This window comes from Quercus suber, unplaced genomic scaffold (genome assembly GCF_002906115.3).
Source record: "Quercus suber isolate HL8 unplaced genomic scaffold, Cork oak 2.0 scaffold_17, whole genome shotgun sequence".
NCBI classification, from domain to species: domain Eukaryota; kingdom Viridiplantae; phylum Streptophyta; class Magnoliopsida; order Fagales; family Fagaceae; genus Quercus; species Quercus suber.
The window spans coordinates 1,155,806-1,178,003 of NW_027069482.1; the positions used below are offsets into that span (position 1 = coordinate 1,155,806).

General features: G+C 34.1%; 1 protein-coding gene across 1 annotated transcript in view; it reads left to right on the top strand.

Annotated features, from left to right (window-relative positions):
* LOC111993624 (CHD3-type chromatin-remodeling factor PICKLE) overlaps positions 1-21,921 on the top strand; it is a 24,446-nt gene extending 2,525 nt beyond the window's left edge. The window contains exons 2-25 of the mRNA XM_065759919.1: positions 1,339-1,586; positions 1,686-1,781; positions 1,890-2,026; positions 2,104-2,316; positions 2,400-2,507; positions 3,753-3,803; positions 3,927-4,026; positions 7,200-7,342; positions 7,422-7,525; positions 7,866-8,004; positions 8,153-8,322; positions 9,511-9,577; positions 9,664-9,786; positions 12,343-12,452; positions 12,538-12,619; positions 14,849-15,046; positions 15,399-15,546; positions 15,650-15,755; positions 15,973-16,047; positions 17,098-17,159; positions 17,264-17,340; positions 17,814-17,944; positions 18,936-19,317; positions 21,090-21,921. Of these exons, the coding sequence (XP_065615991.1) occupies positions 1,339-1,586; positions 1,686-1,781; positions 1,890-2,026; positions 2,104-2,316; positions 2,400-2,507; positions 3,753-3,803; positions 3,927-4,026; positions 7,200-7,342; positions 7,422-7,525; positions 7,866-8,004; positions 8,153-8,322; positions 9,511-9,577; positions 9,664-9,786; positions 12,343-12,452; positions 12,538-12,619; positions 14,849-15,046; positions 15,399-15,546; positions 15,650-15,755; positions 15,973-16,047; positions 17,098-17,159; positions 17,264-17,340; positions 17,814-17,944; positions 18,936-19,317; positions 21,090-21,251 (3,232 nt within the window). The 3' untranslated portion in view covers positions 21,252-21,921. The remainder of the gene's footprint in view (positions 1-1,338; positions 1,587-1,685; positions 1,782-1,889; positions 2,027-2,103; positions 2,317-2,399; positions 2,508-3,752; positions 3,804-3,926; positions 4,027-7,199; positions 7,343-7,421; positions 7,526-7,865; positions 8,005-8,152; positions 8,323-9,510; positions 9,578-9,663; positions 9,787-12,342; positions 12,453-12,537; positions 12,620-14,848; positions 15,047-15,398; positions 15,547-15,649; positions 15,756-15,972; positions 16,048-17,097; positions 17,160-17,263; positions 17,341-17,813; positions 17,945-18,935; positions 19,318-21,089) is intronic.
* The last annotated feature ends 277 nt before the right edge of the window (positions 21,922-22,198 follow it).

The window sequence follows — 22,198 nt, forward strand, 5'->3', positions numbered from 1 at the left end:
AAGTTAGATGTGGAGAAGGCGTATGATCATGTGAGTTGGGATTTTTTATTGTATATGCTTCAGCATTGTGGTTTCTCAGAGAAATGGAGAAAATGGATAAGGTTTTGCATTTCAACTGTAAAGTTCTCCGTCCTGATCAATGGTAGCCCATCAGATTTCTTTGGAAGTTCTAGGGGGCTTCGGCAAGGGGATCCTTTATCTCCTTTGTTGTTTGATATTGTGATGGAGGCATTAAGTCGTATGTTGGATGTGGCTGCCTCCGTTGGGCAATTATCAGGCTTTTCTGTGGGTAGTACGGCTGGTCCATCAGTGATGGTGTCTCACCTTTTATTTGCAGATGACACTCTGATTTTTTGTGATGCTGAACCTTCTCAGATTGCTAATTTGAGAGCGATTCTTGCTAGATTTGAGGAGGTGTCAGGGCTTCATATTAATTTGGGGAAATCTGAACTAGTACCTATTTGGTGAGGTACACAATTTGAGGATTTGGTGGGTCTAATGGGGTGGGCAATCTTCTTTGCCTTTGAAATACTTGGCCTTCCATTAGGCGCAAAATTTAAGGATCTTTTTTGTTTGGAATCCTATTTTAGAGAGAATGGAGAGGAGATTAGCAGGTTGGAAGAGAATGTATCTATCTAAAGGGGTAAGGTGACACTCATTAAAGCTCACTCTCTTCTTTACCTACATACTTTCTTTCCCTTTTTCCTTTACCCGGTAAGGTGGCAAAGCGTATGGAGAAATTGCAGAGAGATTTTTCTATGGAATGGGATTGGTGGTGAACCTAAAATTCATTTAGTTAAGTGGGCCAAGGTTTGTAGGCCTTTGCAGGTTGGGGGGTTGGGTATAAGACGGTTGGAAGAATTTTAAACTCTGCTTTGCTAGGTAAATGCGTTTGAGGTATTTTTTTTTTTTTTTTTTTTTTTTTTGTGTTTAGGTTATAGTGATTACAAATAGCTCTTTTTGTTTGGTCAGAGTTTACTCAATTTTTCCACTCCTGTTGGTGGTGTTTCTATCTCTTTGTTACCTTATCTCTCATGTTGTCTACCTAATTGCTTCCTTATGTTCAAACCTTATTTATTATCATCCATCTTAAAACTTCCATCATATCATGATGTAGGGCAGACTAGATCAAATCACTCTCGTCTTGTACAATATGAAAATAATCTTATGGAGAGTTTCATACTTTCATTTAACTATTATTTTACGTCTCATCGGGTTCTTTGTGAACTTATTATCAAATTTCCTTATTGATTTATTTTTCATATATCATTTTGATCTGTTAGAACACTGTAATGGGAAATGATTGTTGAATGTGGTATTGTTTGTTGAGTGCTGCAGAGGTGGTGACGATGAGAAGGAATATTATGTGAAGTGGAAGGAACTTCCCTATGATGAATGTTATTGGGAGTTTGAATCTGATATTTCTGCATTTCAACCAGAAATAGAGAGATTCAATAGAATTCAGTCTAGGTACTCTAAACTGTCTTCTAGTAAGCAGAAAAGCATCCCTAAAGATGCTATGGAATCAAAGAAGAAGCAGAAAGAATTTCAACAGTATGAACATAGCCCTGACTTTCTTTCTGGAGGTAAGTTATTTGTCTGAAATTTTCTTTAACATGGTCACTGTTTTCTGTTATATTGTTTGATTATAATGAACTGTTAACTGCATTACGGTGTAAATGAAGGCACACTACATCCTTATCAGCTTGAAGGGTTAAACTTCTTACGTTACTCTTGGTCCAAACAAACTCATGTGATACTGGCTGATGAGATGGGACTCGGTAAGTTTTCTGTGTTTTGTTTTTATTTTTTGGTGTTCCCCCTTCTCTATAAAGGAGTAGTCTGTGTGTCTTAGCAGATGGATTTTGCAAACTTTTTGTTGGTTGCAGGAAAAACCATACAGAGTATTGCTTTCTTGGCCTCTCTGTTTGGAGAGAACATTTCTCCACATTTGGTGGTTGCTCCTCTTTCAACACTGCGAAACTGGGAACGTGAATTCGCAACATGGGCACCTCAAATGAATGTTGTATGTACATAAAATCTGTAAATTTATCATTGTCGTTGGTCAGTTATTTGTCCTGAAAGAAAGTTTACTTGCTGCAGGTTATGTATGTTGGCTCTTCCCAAGCTCGTGCTATCTTAAGGGAGTATGAATTCTACTTCCCTAGAAATCATAAGAAGATCAAGAAAAAGAAATCTGGTCAAGTTGTTAGTGAGAGCAAGCAAGATAGGATAAAATTTGATGTCCTTCTTACATCGTATGAGATGATTAACTTGGACACAACATCATTGAAACCAATAAAGTGGGAGTGCATGGTAACATCCTGTGACTCATTGTGTACATTACTAATCCTCAATGTGTATTTTTTTTTGGGCTTAATGCTAATATCTCTATGTAGATTGTTGATGAAGGTCATCGTCTCAAAAATAAGGATTCAAAATTATTTTCTTCAATGAAACAGTATTCAAGTAGACATCGTGTGCTTTTGACCGGAACTCCTCTTCAGGTTTGTTGACCAAATATGCTGTTATTCAATAGATACTTCAGTATACTGCTACACCATTTCATAATTTTTTTTGTGGTATTATGAATTGGATCACATTTTCTCATGTAACATTGTGTGTGTGTGTGTGTGTTGGATGAATAAGTTTGCTCCATGTTAATACATATCAAAAAAGAAAAATAAAATGAAGAGTTTGCTCCGCATTGCCATGGAGATTTGCTAGTTTCTAATTATCATAATAGATTTTTGACATAAGAAAATGATTTACTGTACAGCTTGTTCATTGACTGACCAAAAAAATCTGTTTGGTATTATTAGTTTGGGTTATTCAAATCGCGATGATACGGCATATTTTGGGATTCCATTAGTTTCATTCTTTGATTTGTATAATGTTGTTGTTGTATAAGAAAATTGCTGGAAGTATTATAAAACCTAGCTTTGTTATTATTTTGACACTTAAAGGTATCCTTGTCTTTTCATGCTGTCACTATGCGGACAACAATCGCTAATGTGGAATGTTAACTCATAGCAGGTCTCACAAAATAAGAGAAGTAACCTGACTGACATGTGGCTCATTTAAGGTTGTTGTTGATGTCATGTCACATGCATGTCATGTGACGCCATCTTCTCCAGTATTGTAATTGCTGCTGTGATTTATCATACTGCGTTAGTAATACAGTGACAATTAGGAAGACATTAGCATTATAAAAAAAATGTCGAGAAGGAAGACATTTGTAATTGCTGTTTGCATGGTGACAACAAGACATAGTAAGGGTAATATTGAATCAATTTAAAAAATAAAGGACTAAAAATTGACACGATTGATGGTTCATAGATGAAATTGAAATGTGACACAGTTGAGGGGTCTAAATCATGTCTTCACCTTGTTGTTGTTGTTGTTATTATGATGTGTGGAATTGGCTTAAAAAAATGAGAAGAGGAATTTGGATATATCTTGTCTCATAAATGTAATCTTTCACCTCATCTGATTGCTTGATGCAAGTTTGATTTCCTTAAATGTTGGCGATGTAGCGTAATAGTTTGGGTTAATGTTGATAATTTATCTATTACTTTTAGATAAAAAAATTTGTGTGGTGGAATGTATTGGGTGTTTAATATAATTATGAATTGGTTTTTGATTAGTAGCATTTATGTTCGCACTCATATGCATATTTTCACTTCTATAACTTGTTGCATGGTTCTTAGTCATTTGTTCATACTAATGGGGACTCATATCTTACATTTCAGAATAATCTGGATGAACTTTTCATGCTTATGCACTTCCTTGATGCCGGGAAGGTTAGTATATCACAGCAATTATAGCAGTAGGTGATATTGTTTGATTCCTTAAGAGTATGTTACAGTAATTGATTATGAACGTTATGACTATTTTCTGAATGTATGATTTCTAATTCACTGCAGTTTGCAAGTTTAGAGGAGTTCCAGGAAGAGTTTAAGGATATCAATCAAGAGGAGCAGATTTCAAGGCTGCATAAAATGTTGGCCCCCCATCTTCTTAGAAGTATAATTCTTAAACTCTTTCAATGTGACAATTAAGTTTCACTTGATTTAATCGTTCGGAACTTCGGATTCCCAACATCACTTTGCCATCCGTATCAATTTTTGGCGTAACTAAAGTTATATTTTATGTTAGCTTTGTCATATGAATCTCTAACTTTAACTCAACTCAACTTATCCAAGTCTTAATCCAAATTGATTGGGGACGCTATCTGAATCCTTATTCCAATTAGTGAAATGCAGAAATCGTATGTTACCTTTATACCAATATTGGAGGTTTTCCTGTTTTTATTTCTGTATTTCATCAACTCTTTGTTTCAGCACTCCCTATTGTCCTTGCAGTAGTTTTATTTTCTGCAAATTCAGTAATTTCTACTGAAATTGCATGGGTTCTTTTAGGCCTTTTAACTGATCCATGCATTTATTAAGTATAGGTAGCTAATTGCGAAGAACATGTCACTGGTATGGTAATTTGCCTATGTTTTACATTGAAAACGATCTTGATTGACAATTATAGGTTATTATATATGTGATGTCAACATCTATGCTTGCTTAATATACGTCTTGTTCTTTTTTTTGTTTGACCAGCATGTGCTATTACATATCTTGACTAGTTTTTGTGCTGTCTTGCTATTCTTCTCTTTAAATTGACATACATTCTTATATCACAGAATGCATCATTACTGCAACTATTTTGCTTTTATCTTATGTTTGAGTTGTCAAACCTAAACAAAGTTAGTGGGTTACTCCTTAATTATTTCTGCTGTATTTAACAACTCTGTTATATCTATGGCAATTATTGTTGAAACCAGTTTCTGCACATTTGCCTTTAAGTAGCAGCAAAAAAATTAAATGATTAGAGTATATTTCCTCTTCATTATGGTACTTTTAGGTAAGGCTGTTAAATTGTATAATAGCTTTGGTTTGCCTATTATACTAATTCTAAATTTGTGAGACTGGTAGCAGATTGAAACCCATCTAAGAAAAAAAGGGAAAATATTTTCAAATTCCTTGGCTTTGCTAGAATGCAAAGCCTGTAGAATTAGGGTCCGTTTGGATATAGCTGAAAACTGAAACTGAAAATTGAAAAACACTGTAGCAAAATAATTTTTAAATGTGTGAATAGTACAGTGGGACCTATTTTTAATGAAAAAGTTGCTGAAAAGTAAAATTTGTGGGTCTATAAACAGTAAAATTTGTGCTGAAAAGTTGGAAAAGTCAAAATTTTTGGCTACTGTTCATGCACAGTGCATGAACAGTAGCTGTTTTGTCTCATTTTCACGTGCCAAAAAAAAAAAAAAAAAAAAGGAGCAAAACGCAGACACAGACGCTTTCAGCTGAAACCAAACGTACACTTAATCTCCTTTCTATTTGATGATATGGTTTGATTATTAAAGTTAACTGCCCACTATACTTTTCAACTTTATGTTTTTTTTTTTTTTCCCAATTTGGTGAATAGAAACCATTGTTATAAGAAGTTTGGGGGATTTTGTTTTGTAGCCGTATATTTGATTTGGGGCAGAATAGAAAAATCTGTCTACATGCTTGTGGTGGACTTTTGGTTAGGAGAACCTGAGGATCTATGGGTTTAGAACCTTAGAAAGAAGGGTAAGGGTTAAAAAAAAAAAACTAGGATTTTAGTAGGTAGGAAAAGTGAAAATTTTGATTTTAGTATCAAAAAAGAGGTGAGAAGAAGCTGGGATTGAATTTGTCCACTGGTTGTGAATTTTAGCATGAACAGTGTACGTGAACAATATATGTGAATAGTACTTTGATTAGTATTGTGATGAAGAAAGAGAATAAAAAGAACACACCTTCCAACCTGCCTCAATGTTCAAAACCCTCACTTTTCTTTTAATCCACACTCTTCTTTATTTGAGTTTAGTGACACACTTATATGGACTCTAGATATTAACTTTTTCTAATAGGACTAGAACTTCTACGTTTGAGTAGTAAACAAACTCCTTATGGAATTGGACCAATGCATCCATATAAAGGCCCATAGTCTAAATAAGACTAACTATTGATAAAATAGAACCTGCCAATCAATTATGACTCATGTTGTACCTTCTACCTTTATTTTATTTATACTTTATAATTCAATAGTTACAATAAGGGAGGGGGGTTTTGAACCCTCTGTCTTTGTTGGGATGGTCAGGACTCAGGAGGTGCTAGTTGAGCTACAAGGCTCTTGGCAAACCTTCTCTCCTTGTAAGAGCAAGGTAGGTAGAGGGTGAGGTAGTGGGTTCAATACCCACCAGGTGTGTGTGTGTGTGTTATTACCAATGAATTAAAATGTAATAAAATAAAATCCAAGACCCATGAGTATGTCCTGCAACCAAAAAGTATATAATCATGAAAATACCCTTGACTCTAGAAAAACCAAGTTAAACATAAAAAAGAAAAGAAAAGAATGACTAGTTAACTATGGATTGCACTTGGTATGACTAATTAACTACGGATACTGGTTTTTGGACCAAAATATTTCTACCTACAAGTATATAATCACGAAAATACCCAAGACTCTAGAAAAAACCAAAAATATTAAGGACTAATTAAACTATCATGGATACTGGCTTTTGGACCAAAATATTTCTTAAGAGGTAGTCTTATGCTTCCAAAGAGAATTTCTTCTATAGCAACACAATGGTTGCACCGTCAATATCTTTCCATGAGATATAACAGTTACCTGTAAATTAACGTTGGTAGTAAACTAGTGAAGTTTGACTCATTTTTGCTCTATATTTTTTTCTTCTTCTTTGCTGGAGACGTTTTAAATCGAATTATGTTGGTTTGCATGTGGTTTAATTTTTATTTTTATTTATTTTTTATAGCAATTAAACTTTGACTCTGACTGAGTTGAAACATTGTGTGGAAGTTAAGCTAGTGAACCACCTTCTTCACTTTTGGTTCACCTTGAACTCTAAATTACATTTTAGGAGGACATTATCCTTGATTCCTAGGACTGTATTTGGTTGATCTTCTTTGCTTTCCCTGCATCTTCCATATCCTTGTGGAGAGCCCTATTCCCATAGGTTAGAGTCATTGAAAAAGTAGATCAGTAGTCTTGCAGGCTTATTGAAGCTAAAGTTCTTACTGTTTTACTGTTAAATAGGAGTTCAATTTTTTGTTCATCTAATACCTTTCAAAATCATTCTCTGTTGGATGTTATTGCAGGAGTAAAGAAAGATGTGATGAAAGAACTACCTCCTAAAAGGGAACTTATTTTGCGTGTTGAATTAAGTAGCAAGCAGAAAGAATACTACAAAGCAATCTTGACTCGTAACTATCAGATACTAACTCGACGTGGTGGTGCACAGGTAAGGTTGCATGATGAAGTAATAAATTTTCAATTTAATCCTGACCTAACATATTATCATGTTTGAATACTTGCATCAGATTTCCTTAATCAATGTGGTTATGGAATTGCGCAAGCTTTGTTGTCACCCTTACATGTTAGAAGGAGTTGAACCAGATATAGAAGATACAAAAGAATCTTTCAAGTAAGTAGATATATTTTATATACTTTAATGGTTTTATTAAGGTATGCCCTTAAAGGTATATATTAGTAAACCATTTTAGGAAACTTTTTATGGGAAAATGAAAAAGTGACTAACTTTTTAGACAGCTTTTTAACCATAAAAGTTTCCTAAAATGGATTATTAATGTATGCCCTAAAGGGCATACATTAACCGGACCCCTTTTATAATATGCTCTTGTTTTGAAAGGATTCTTAGGTACTTTGATATTTGGATTATATAGAATAAATATTAATGTTGTTATAGTTAACTGTAAACATGATACTCTGTTTCCTGCTTTTACTTTTCTTTTCCTATTTGACAGACAGCTCTTGGAATCTTCTGGGAAATTGCGATTGTTGGACAAAATGATGGTGAAGCTTAAAGAGCAAGGCCATAGAGTTCTTATATATTCACAATTTCAACACATGTTGGACTTGCTAGAAGATTACTGTACTTACAAGGTTTTCATGTGAAATTATTTTTTCTACATGCTTATGTGTTTGGCTGTTAGAATTTTAGTTTGTGGGTTGAAGTGGTTAATGAATTTTCAATATATATATATATATATAACTGATTTAATATTGTTTCATTTTTTTTCCTTCGAGTCAGAAATGGCATTATGAGCGGATAGATGGCAAGGTTGGTGGCGCTGAAAGACAAATAAGAATAGACCGATTTAATGCCAAAAATTCTTCCAGATTTTGCTTTCTGCTTTCAACCAGAGCTGGCGGCTTAGGGATAAACCTTGCAACTGCTGACACTGTTATCATATATGACAGGTGAAAAGTTTACACTGACATTTGTTTTCTTTTTTCATGTGATTTCTGGTGCAAGTTGTTGATCAATTTATAAATATTTGGTAATGTATGAAGTGAGGAAACTCACTGGTTGGTGAACCTAGAGTTTAGGAAAGCAGTAAGAAGTGGTTTGAAGGATATTGATTGCGATTTTTGGATTGCAAGTTGTTGATCAATTTATAGATATTTGGTAATATATGAAGTGAGGAAACTCATTGGTTGGTGAACCTGGAGTTTAGGAGGCAGTAAGAAGTGGTTTAATAAAATATTGATCTAATAATTCTTCATGGATATGGATCTCTATACGGTGAAATTTGATGACTACTGGGAAGTGGTTATGGATTTGGCATTGCCATGACTGAAACCTAAGTGGAAGTAAAACTTTAAGTTCTAGCTAGAATTGTTATAAAGGTGTAAGTGGCCTGCAGACTAATTCCAAATGGGCAGATGATGTCTAAAATAATTTTACTGTATGCCAGTGATTTGATTCTGGGGGGTTTACATTCCTTTTTTGAGATGCCACATGTGGCCACAATATTGGTTAGATGAATCGATGCTCTATAGTGGATACGTAACCATTTTATATTTCTTTTGAGGTCATACCCAGTGTAGAGACTCCTGCTTCTGTGGAGTCTAGGAGAGGTGGTTGGTAGGAAGTTTATCTCTAACCCTTCTTTATATACACTTCATTCTAGATTTTGATGGTTTACATTAGATTTAGATAGTTTACATTCTTTATTTTATCACAATGTTGAAGGAGATGGGGGGAGGGTTTTCCTTTGGCTTCATGGCAGCTACATAATAAGGCCTTATTTCCTCTTTCCGATTAGAGGTGGTATGACTTGCAATAAGATATATATTTCCTTCTTTTTGTTTAATTAGGAGACAGTAGACATTTATATTGAGCCATTCTAAAGAGGAAAGCAAGCCATTTATATTGGTGCAGAGGGTGTGTAATGAATTAAATGATGTCGGTAACTCTTATTAGTGGCATTCATTTATCATGGTATTGCTAAAATGAATTTGTGCTTTTAGATTTCTATTTTCATTTATTTTTTGTGCCAAAGAAACAGATGTGTTATCTTTTTCTCTAATGTATTAGACACCCACACACCCACAAACACATTTTTAAGTCTATTTTCATTCATTAAATGTGTTGCCCTTTTGTAGTGACTGGAATCCCCATGCCGATCTACAAGCTATGGCTAGAGCCCATCGACTTGGGCAAACTAACAAGGTTGAAGTTTATTCTTCAATTGTTGTAGCAAATTGTTGTTGTCACTTTTGGTGCTTTAAACTTTGAGAGTGCTCTTGGTGTTGCAGGTGATGATTTATAGGCTTATAACACGAGGAACCATTGAAGAAAGGATGATGCAAATGACTAAGAAGAAAATGGTTTTAGAGCATCTTGTTGTCGGGAGGCTAAAGGCTCAAAACATTAACCAGGTACAAAATTCTTCTGGATACTAATGCTTTAGATAGTTTTGTGTAGTGGCGGCTCTAGAAATTTTTTTAGGAGGTCATTAAAAAATTTAATTATATAAAATTTAATAAAAAGAGAACTTGAATATATTAACATTTCAAAAAAAAAAAAAGCAATTACATGAAGTTTTACAATTGCCTTATATGAGGTTTCATATTTTAAAATTGTTGCATGAGCTTCATTATCAATGATACCAACTGCATCTCTTTCAATGTATACAACCAAGAAATCATTCCTCCATTGATCTCTCATTCGATTGTGCAGATCATTATTTATATGTTTCATTGCTGAAAATTTTCTTTTCACTGTAGCAGTTGCAACAGGAATACTTTAATTTATTATTAATTAGTTCTATTCTTTATTCTTTATTCTTTACTCTTTACATTTCTTTTATTTAACTATTCAGCTCAATTTTGACAACTTATTGGTCTTTTTAATTTATTAAGAAGAATTTTTGTTTTGTCCATATCATTACTCAGTTAAGAATTTTTGTTGTTGGTCTTTTTCTTTTTGTTTTAAAAGGCCAAGATAAAAGTTGGTGTCGAATCGGTTTGTTCTTGAGCTTCCTTTAGGACATTCAAATTTTTATTTTAGGGTGGTCAAAACAAAAAATATAAAAAACATTATACATAAATTTTATTTATTTATTTTTTCTATCTAATTTGCCAAACACATTGTACATATAAAAAAAAAAAATTTTAATTTTTTCCCTGGCCAGGGTGTTCATTTGAACCTCCTGGGTTGAGTGTGGCACTGCCACTGGTTTTGTGGTGTCTGAAACAATATATGTTGATGATTGAATATTTGTTTTTGATTAGAGATTTTATTATGAAAGAACTATCTCATGCATAACATAGCAACACAAGGTGCCTAAAGAATTTCTATATAAAAAAATTACAAGCAGAAGAAAGCAATCCGGTGAACTTTGTAATAGTACCACTGTAAGATTGTTGACCATTCACAAAGCAATCAATTAAGGAAATCTTCAGCTGGAGTTCCGATACTTCCATGTTTTCAAAGGCGCGATTATTCTGCTCCCTCCAAAAATACACAATAGACACAAGGGATCCATATAGTAGAAGAATGTTTACTGAACCAATTGCACCAACCAGCGAGTAAATCGACCACTCTATGCGGCATCACCCAATGAATTCCAAAAAGCACTCCACATTGCATAAGTAAAATTACAATGAAGTAGCAAATGATCCACCTTCTCTCCACTTTGCCTACACAAGCAACACCAATCTACCAAAATGATAGTTCTCTTTCTGAGATTATCATTAGTCAAAATATCCCCCCACACTATTGTTCACACAAAAAAGCAACCTGTTTTGGGGCTTTGGCAAACTAAATTCTTCTCCATGGAATAGATTTCCCTTGGGGCACTCAACACACCATTGTAAGATCGAACATCAAATGCCCCTTGGTACACCAAATCCTTCACCATGGAAAACATATCTCCCTTATGGTGTGCAACACACCATAGTAAGATCAAACGCCAAATGCCCCAGTACCTCTCATTTGTCATCTCATCATGTCTGGACCCTTGCTCCTATTGGAATACAGTAAAGACGCAGTTGAATCCAATATTCTTGTGAAATAAACAAATGGTGTAGCTGCACCTCACATGTAACCATTATCATTAGAAAATCTTACGTCTAGCTTGTTCATTTCTTGTCTACATCTTTGGTCTTATACTCTAATGCTTTCCTGATATTAAGAGTTAAATCCTTTCTTGTCTACATCTTTGGTCCCTTATGACTTCATTCATTAATATTAATGTTTTGTTTGTTGTAGTAGTATGGAAATGTAATAACTTTATACACAAAATGACCAGTAAATACTAAACATGAATTTTCGGGGGTGTGTAATTCTATTGGTCCTTTTAAAATGTTTAGTGTGAAAGAGTATTTCGATTTCATAGAGGTATGTCATTGCTTTTAAAAGAATCTTCTTCTTTTTTTTTTTTTTTTATAATAGTTTTGAAGTCTATTTGTGATTGTGTTATCATTGATCTCCTTACAATTAGATTCTCACTTTTCTTAGATTTTTCTAAGAACAAACTTCAATCTAGTTCAATCAAGTGTTTTCAAGCATGAATGCTTTTATGTGACAGAAAATTTAAACCTAAAAGCCTTGAAAGAGGTGAAACATTCAAGAATTGATACGGAAGTGTAATAAAAAAAAAAAATGCAACACTGTAATATATGCTATAATGTGTCATGTAATCTACTATGGACCAATGGGTTTCATGCTGCAAAATAGAGAAATATATCTGCTGAGCTGCGACAAACCATCCTTTAAAATTGGATTTACTGGGTGTTCTCTGGAGATATCCATCATTTTGTTTGCGGTGTGCTGTACATGCTTCAAGTTCTTCCTTTTCATAACTATTTCTGATAGAAGTCAAATGTAAGCCAGAGATTCTGATGGTGCATTGAGGACTAAGCTCTATGTAATTAAATTTATCTGCAGAGAAAAATTAATGAAACTTCTAATTAATTTCGATTGTACTGTAGGAAGAGTTAGATGACATCATAAGGTATGGCTCAAAGGAGTTATTTGCTGATGAGAATGATGAAGCAGGAAAATCCCGCCAAATTCATTATGATGATGCTGCAATAGATAGGTAATTTCTTTGTTACTATTTTGACTTGATTGATAACATTTAAATATTTGAGCTCATAAACTTTAATGAATTTTTTCCTTTATAGATTACTCGATCGTGAACAAGTCGGAGATGAAGAGGCTACATTGGATGATGATGAGGAAGATGGGTTTTTAAAGGCCTTTAAGGTTTTATCTATTTTATACTATCCTGTGCATTGATATTATTGTGCGATTAGTGTGTATGCAGCAAGATGTCAACTATGGAAGTAAATTAGGTTATACCTGTTTAACTTTCAGGCATAAATGTGATATTTTCTTGGGTTCTAGGTCGATTTGGGTTATATAAGCACTTATATAAGGAGTTTTGATTTTGACTATTCCTTCTAAGGTATAGTGCATATGTGGTTAGTGCTTTCCTAGGTCTTGATAGAAATATCTAGAGGGGAAACAATATCTATACTTTCAACTATTTTATATTTAATAATTCTTGTGCATACCCACTATCTGCCAGCCACACAACCCCCCCCACAACAACAAAAAGAAGAAGAAGTAAAGAAACAATGATTTGTATCCTATGTTCTAAGCTTAGTAGTTCATTTTATGCTCTAAAATGTTGAAAGATAGTAAGGAAGTTATACCTGATTTAAAGAAAAGAAAGGGAAATCCCTTGTTCTTATACATTTCCACATGCAGTTGATCTACATGTATATTAGATAAAAGTGTTTACATTTTCACTTGTACTAAGATGGATTGAAGTATGATTTTTGCATATCTGATTTAGTACATTTTCACTTGTACTAAGAGTAGACTATAAAATGTAAACTAATTTTGGTGAAGGACTTTCTCTCTCTCTCTCATCCTCTCTTTTGGTTTTATTAGGCTGTCAATGCATTTTGCGAACTATATCAGATGGTTTATAGAATGATAGAGCTCAAGACTTCACTGACCATGGCCTGATAGGTTTAGGAGCACATGTCCTATCTTACTAAAAGACTTGCTATTTGATGCATTAGGGCCATATATATATATATATATATATTTTGGGGGGGGGGGTGGGTTTGGTTATAACCAATCTAAATGTTTCTCTAGGTGACTTATTGATTAACACGTGATGACCTGACATTAGTACATGATGGGAACAGTCTCTTGGCAGATTTTGATAGAGAAATCACTACAAATAAACCGTCCAACATTGGTATTAAAATAAAGAAGAAAACACAGGTAAAATATAATTCATTGTTTGGAATCCTCTTTACTTTTTTTGTTCATTATATCCCCAAGTTACCCTCCTTATAGACCTGAAATTACTAAGACTATATAATTTACTAATTATGAACTTGCCAAATTCTGAAATATAGTGGAAATCCTTGTCATTAAAATTCGAATCTAACTCTTATTTAAGAATTTATGATCATAAAATTCTCTCCATATTATTGAAGTGAAGAGTAAAGGAAATTATTCTAAAAATGACCACTTTCTTCCTCTTTTGATATCTAAGTTGACTACTTCATATTTTGCTTCTTATTCTAATTCTGAAATATTACCTTTTTTGGCTAGAGGTCTAATTGGCTTCAGTGCCACTGCCCAAAATTCATTGATAAATTGCTCATTCCTGGCGTAGCATATAGTGCCTAAATTTTTTGCATTTTCATGATCTACTGTATTATAACTTGTGGAACAGAGAGTAAAAAGGTTTGCATTCTCTGCCTTTGTTCGTTAGGTATAGCTTAGTTTCATTGGTTTATTTTGCTTAAAAAATAAGTTGGGTAAAAGTACATCTGTGCCAAACAGTTTAGAGGTTTAGTCATGCGGGACCACATTTTTCTAATACCATCTTCCCTGTTCATTCAATTTAGAGGTACAAAAGGGGCACCCAGCCAAGAAGTATATTGGGGTTGCTCACTGATTCATGTAGTATGTTGGTAGCTCATCCCTACCCATTGTAATAGTAATGGCAGGTCCAAAAATGCCCTAGCCCCTTGGTGGTTTCTTTTTGTCTCTGGATTGGTGTTCATTTTGGATTACATCTGTCATTTGCTTATTGCGCCTTGATTCATGATACTTGAAAAAGTTACATAAGCATGTTTTTGATGGCTGAAATTGAAATAAGACGAGTTGTGACGTTTCTGATCTCTTGATATGGAGTTTAGTGACTGACTCTGCCATTTATTTCAGTCCAAAAATATAATTGTATGGATTCTGTAAGATTTGGACCTTTTCATGTGAACTGTCTACATTAATCTTTTGAAGCATAATCAAGTTTCAACTAGTAGAATTCTTTTATATATCTGAACATCATGTTTGTGATTGTTGCTGGAATAGCCTTATTGAACAGATAGGATCTCTTCATTGTCATATTCTCCGCTTCTTTCTTGCTCTCTGGTATTTTACTCAAATGAATGCTATATTTTGTAGGTGGCAAATTTTGAATATATTGAAAAAGTAGAGGCTGTAGCAGAGGAGGAAGCACAGAAGGCAAAAATGGACAATAAGCCTTCTGTGAGCAATCCAGAAAAATCAAATTACTGGGAAGAGTTGTTAAGAGATAGATATGAGGTGCATAAAGTTGAGGAATTTAATGCTTTGGGTAAAGGAAAGAGAAGTCGGAAGCAGGTATTTCAATTTTGCCTTTATGACGTATTATTAAAATCACTTTGGTCCCTTCTATTTAATGATTTTCTTAGAATGAATGCTACAATGATGTATTTGCATACACAGTCACATTTATTTCTGAAGGTCATTTGTTCTTTGAATATGTCAAATGATGTGTAGATGACCATTTTTTTATGGGAGAATCCTTACTTTTAAAATTGCGATCTTTTAAGTCTCCAGTCTTAGTTTGGCATATTCTACAAGTTTAAACTAGTTGATTGACATCTAAAATTGTGTTGATTAGAAATAAAATGCTCCTAAGTCTCATTCTCTGTGGAAGTGGATTAACATTTGCTATTGGAGTTTTGTTCAGATGGTGTCTGTTGAAGAAGATGACCTAGCTGGTTTAGAAGATGTTAGTTCTGATGAGGATGATAACTATGAAGCTGAGCTGACTGATAGTGAAACACCTTCGTTTGGAGCGCCTTCTGGGAGAAAGCCTCACAGAAAGAAATCTCGTGGTATCTTTTCTTTATCATTGTTTTTTTTTCAATAAAATTAATTACAGTGATTTGGTCAGCAGGTTTTGATTATAGGGAAACTTCTGTATGAATTCTTTTGCAGTGGAGGGTACTGAGCCACCTCCTTTGATGGAAGGTGAAGGGAGATCCTTCAGGGTACTGGGTTTCAATCAAAATCAGAGGGCAGCATTTGTGCAAATTTTGATGAGGTTTTCTCTTACTTTTGTAATCTTTGGTCCAGTAATCTTTGATTGTTAGATTTACTCTCTCTCTGCACACACTTGCGTGTTGCATGCATATGTTTGATATTTTTAGTTTGTAGAAGGGGTGATCATGTTGCTGCAAGAAACTGCAACTTTTGTGGACATTGTATTTCTTTTAGTTTGCTAAAGTTTGTTGCTTGTCTTACTCTTGAATGTATGGCAGGTTTGGGGTTGGGGATTTTGACTGGAAGGAGTTTACATCTCGCATGAAGCAGAAGACCTATGAAGAAATCAAAGAGTATTCTCTATAGACTTTGCTTCATATTTGGAATCTTTTGTACCTATCAAAAAAAATATTTGGAATCTTTTGTAGTTATAGTATTTAAAAATGTCATTGAACTATGATTGTGGCATTGTCCTGGTCATTATTTTGGCAATAAGTGAAAGCATTGTCTCAATTTTTTTACTTTTTTGGAATGGATGACCTCTGTTTGCGTGCTTTGTTCCATAATGTTTATTGAGATAATTATCTCACTTTGTACAGTTCCATTTGTTTTGTTTGTCTCTGTTGATTACTTCTTTTGTTATGTAAAATGTTCTTGGACCATGTTGACGTAGGCCTTTTGATGTGTCAAGTTACAAGTGTTTCAATATGTGTCCTTTTTTCTAGGCGTAATAATAAAATTTTATTTTTAAATCATACAATTCAGTACAGCATGACAAATTGACTATGACCAGATAAGTTGTATGTGTTCCTTACATTTTAGCCAAATTGCAATTTTATCAATTTGATGCTTTCAAAAGTACTGTGCATTACATTTCACATTCAGTAAACTAAATTAGGAGATTGTGGAAAGATAATGCAATTATTTTACAACACTAATGAAGTTAAAAGGACAGACACTAATGATGGGTTTGGAGTATATTGTTACTCCATCTATACCATGATGTAAGTGAAGATGGGTTTGTCTTCAATTGGATATATATATATATATATATATTTGAAAACCACGCTGCCAAATACTTAATGTTTCACTCTATATTGCACGCAAGTATAACCCAAACTTCTGGCTGTGACTGTGCGTAGATATATGTACGAATATATTCATGTGAATGTATGTATTTTTTGGATATAATTTTTGATGAATATGTATGTATTTATTTTTATTGCTATAAATGTAAATGATAATTATTTTTATTTAACAGGAATGTTTACACAAAAGGAAAAAATTAATTTTTTTATAAGTAAAAATTAAATTTAGAAGTAAGTTATGTTGTGTGTTTTCTTTCCATTTTCTATGTTGCTGATATTTGATAAATTGATATAGTTATTTTATTTTTGATTCAGATATGGAACTCTTTTCTTGACTCACATTGCTGAAGATATCACAGACTCCCCTACCTTTTCAGGTTAAAACCTGCTACTCCTGTTCTTATTTTCTTTTCCATCATGTCTTTTTATTTGTTTGTTTTGTTACTAAAAATGTTGTTACTACTAATCATCTTGGTTATAGATGGTGTACCAAAAGAAGGACTCAGAATACAAGATGTACTAGTTAGGATTGCAGTTCTGCTTCTAGTAAGGGACAAAGTAAGTCTTGTAAAAGAGTACTTCCACGAGTTTAGTTGCTTTCCATTATTGCGTATTTAAAGATTTTATTAGAATTCGGAAGTGTTGAATTAATTTGATTAGAACTGGAAAATGGAATGACGAGTAAACATTTTTACGATTGATGACGGAGAGGAACCCCAAAGAGTGACCTTGCCATTATTCTTGATTGATTCTTCACGAGGGAGGGTAGATTGTCAATAATGCAAACCATATATCAAATATAGCTTGATGAAGTGAAAATGTGCATGCATAGTTTGTGTGATTTTAGAGGATTTATTTAGTTAAATGGAAGATCCCCTCATTTTTGGATTTTGGGAGACATCCAATCCAATTTTTTTATGTTTAAAATGTACATGCTAGTGATAAAGCTTATCTTTTGATTCTCTACAAATTTTTAGGTTGAATTACTAATTATACCCTTTTCTTTTTTCTCCTTTTATGTGTAATGATAGGTTAAGTTTTCATCAGAAAATCCCGGCACTCCACTTTTTGCTGATGACATTGTATCACGCTACCCAGGGTTGAAGGGTGGAAGATTTTGGAAGGAGGAACATGATTTATTATTATTGCGTGCTGTACTGAAGTATGTTTGTTTGTTTTATTTTATTTTATTTGTTTTTGTCATTATATTAGTTCATATGTTAGAATATTTATCTGCATACTTATTGCAATTATTTGTTCACTTTTTGTTAGTTTGCTTATATCCTTCATTCATAATAAAATCATGAGAAGAAGAATTACATCTCCATAGTAAAAATGACTATGGTTTGTACACAGACATAAGAATATGCACATATAATATTCTGTGTCTGTGTTACTGCATTATTTGTAGTGCAGTAATTAGTAATAAGCAAATGAGTGATCTGTTAATTTCAGGAAATACTTGAAATACAATTAAAAGTGCTTTATAGTTGTCAAATGGGTAAAAATTTTCATTTGCAGCCTGGCTTGCCTTACAATTGGAATCTATTTGTGTGTTGCTTTTCCTATTGGTGTTGTCTAATTATGCTTCTACTTATGCCTTTGATTTTTGGAACAAATGGCATCTACCTAACTCTTAAAAATAGGGTAGAGGATGGGGTCACGGGTTCAACCCTATTGCATAAGTTGTATTTCCATCTCATGGTCATACATGCTCAAGAATTGTGAAGTTTATTATGTTTCAAAATTGCATTGGCTTAAAAAGGTTAGTCTTAGATGGAAAAAGCAGTATTGCATGTATCATGTCTTTGTGCAAGATCTTACTTGTCAGACCATGAGATATAAGCGGCTTTTGATTGGTCTGCTTAGATTAAATATGATTGGGACATTGCTTAAAAGTTTTTATGCCTTAATACACAAATGCATAGATGCATGTACACACGTAAGTACATGTGTATACTTGTATGTGGGTGTATGAGTATATACTATTATGTTTGTGTTTGAGGGGTGCAGTTGTGGTGTTTGATGTTGCAAACGATTTATCCAAGTGATTGTGAGATTAATAGTTTATGTATTCTTTAATACTAAGTTCACATAGATCTTTGTTTAGTTACTTACTACTACTTACCCATGGCTTATTACTTACATGAAAGGCATGGGTATGGAAGATGGCAAGCGATTGTTGATGACAAGGAACTGAGGATTCAGGAGGTGATTTGTCAAGAGTTAAATCTCCCTTTCATAAATCTACCTGTTCCAGGACAAGCTGCTTCTCAAGTGCAAAATGGAACAAATACAGCTAATGCAGATGCACCTGGCAGTGGCACCCAGCCAAAAGAAAATGGTGTTGGGAATGATATAGCAACTGATGTTACACAGGGGACAACTGATTCTGCAAACCAAGCACGGGTATATCAAGACTCTTCTATATTATATCACTTTAGAGATATGCAGAGAAGACAGGTTGAGTTTATCAAGAAAAGGGTGCTTCTCTTGGAAAAAGGGCTCAATGCAGAGTACCAGAAAGAATATTATGTAAGTTTAATTTCATATTCCTGGCACCTGCTTATTAGATAATTGTGCGTATTATAGTCTAGAGGTAAATCGCCTAAAATAGCTTTATCTCACTAAAAGTTAAGGCCAGTTCCAATATATCCTGCAGCCTTTGTTATATTATTAATAATTGGAAGAGAGTTATGATAATAAAGAATGTTGTGTACAGTTATGGGCTTGGATATTTAACTTCAATCCAGGGTTAGGAGACAAAGAAGGAAATTGCTAAGTGGGTCTGATCCAAACCAACAAAACTAAGATGGGCTGTTAGCCCGGTCAATTATCTGTCCTTGTATCTCCTCTCTTCTTTTGGGTGCAGAGTTGCTTACACTTAATACTTCCTCAGAGGTAGGTAGAAACTACAATCTTATGGTAGAGGAGTGATCTTTGAGCATACATCCTAGGTTCTTTTTCTCCTCTTTGATTCCATCTCCTGGTGAAGGCCAAACATCTTGCCTACTCCAAAATGTGGGCGAGAGGTCTTGCTAGCACTTAATCAAGCATTGGTCAAGTAGGGCCGAGTCTCTAATTTAAATTTATTTTTGGGAAAGATTTTTGGGTACTGGTACAACCCATCTCTTTACACCGCAAATCAAATTTGGATTGGTTCCTGCCCTGAGTCGGACTCAACGACTCTTTCCACAGTGTTTTATATTAACAAAGTCCTCCACTACTTTGACAGATCTGTCTTAACAATTACCTCTGGACCTTGGCAGATGTCAGTTCTATTTGAAGTGTTATTAATTTATTCAAACTGATCATACTTTTGCCTTTCAGAACTTGGGTTTATCTTTTTAGCTTATTTGCTTATGCACACCTTTTAAAGCCTCACTTTTTCTAGGTACAATTATATTTTAATTAATTTTCAACAAATTAGCAATCAGCAAAAAGCTGTATCCAAACACACACCAGTTTACTTTTGGACCCTTCATGTTTTTCCTCAACTAACACACTACAAACAAGTGGTACTTCTTACGGCCTTGTCATGCAAGCGCTGTAGTTAGATGTGGTTGCTGAGACACCAGCTCTTAATCTTCATTCTGTCTGACCCTGGTTGCTTTTTTTTTTCCTTCCTCAGCTTTTATTCTTCTTCCTCCCCCCTCCTCCCCACAGTGTGGGTGCAAATCTTTCAATGTGTACTTATAATTCAATTTTCTGTAATATCCTTACCATTCTTGAATTGATCCTGGTATTATATGCAGAACTGACTAAACTGTGATGTTAATTTGTGGTTCCGATGACATCCTTCAGGTAGAATGTGAAGTTAGAACTTTTAAGCAACTATTTTGTTAAATGCTTTTGCATTGAATTGTCTTGTTAAAAAATTAGTTAGGAAAATCTAGGTAGCTCCACCCGCTGACTCACTATCTCCAAAGTTCATTGTTTGAAATGCTTCATTTTTGTTTTGTTTTAATTTATAACTTATAAATTCCCCTGGTTCCTTGCTATGTTGTACGCATCACCTTTACCTGTTTTACTGGATTGTAACGCCACAAAGAGGTTACTCTGAAATATTGCTTGTAGCCTGATCTGTATATTTGATTTTGAATCTGTAATTACTGGCTAGCTCTACGATTTTGATATCCTTGGTTATTTGAAAATTGGGCTTTAAATATGGGGTGATCATTGCAGGCATGATTCTATATGGAAAACTAAATCTAAGTATATGAATTGTGTACTCAAGTCACTTGAAAAGAGATGGCACCTCGCTTGCTTTTGGACTCTGATAGTTTTCTGTCTGTGACTGTTCTCAGGGTGACATGAAATCAAATGAGATTGCAAGTGAAGAGCCTGGAAATGAACCTAAGGTCACAAATTTGCCAAATCCTAGTTCTGTGGATGTTGATACCCAAGTGATTGATCAATTGCCTCGAGTGGAAACATTTAGTAAGTCAAACCCAATTGCCTCGAGTTGATTTAGAAAATGGGTTTTCTACTTCTGTTTCTTCCTTTATCTCTTTGCCTTCTTTTAGTTGATTGCTTTCAGTTATTTGATGTACCTATATTTTGCCTTCTTTTCAAGTTTTATATTCTGTTGTTCTTGTCAGCCTTCTTTTTGGTTCACACTTTCCTTGGAGTGGATTCAAGGAATATGAAGTTCATTAACAACAGTTCCAGTAGGGTTTTAGATCAGCTGAACAAAGAGGTTTAGGTCATCAGGAACTACTGTTTGAAATCTGTCTCCTCCAAAACTTGATTTTGTGCATATTTTAGAATTGTTTTTGTATAATAATTTATTCAAAAGAGGAGATAGATCAAGTACACAATATTTTTGAATTACGACCTCCAACTCAGAAGATTTAGAAAATCTAAAAGAGAAGGGATGCTGCCCAAAGCAATCATCTGCTCATATGTGGACCTCAACCATTTGCTTGAGTACATGATTAGACTGTTCAACACCATGGTACTAATATTCCTCTCTCGCCAAGTGGTCCACAATACACACAAAGGAGTAGCCTTCCAAATCTTGAAATACTGTGACGATGAAACTTGTCAATGTATTCTAGAATTAGTGGTAGTTTAGGGAAGTGTTAAATGGTGACACTTTACATGCTGAAGGGCTGAAGGCATGTCAGGAAAAAAGAATATTTTGTTTTGTAAGAACTTTGAACCACTAAGGTAAGGATGAGTTAGTTAATTGGAAGAAATCTGAAAGAGAACTCCTGGTTTTTGTTCTTTAGAAACAGGATGGGCTTTGCTTACTTACCCCTTTTCAAAGNTTTAGATCCCAACAAATCACAATGGTGTCAAATTTCCAACACCTTGTAATGTTTTCTGATTCATAACACTTTTTGGTGTCTGATCAAACACAATGCTAGCTTTTACATAGACTTACGAAACACTTGTATGCATTATTTGATAT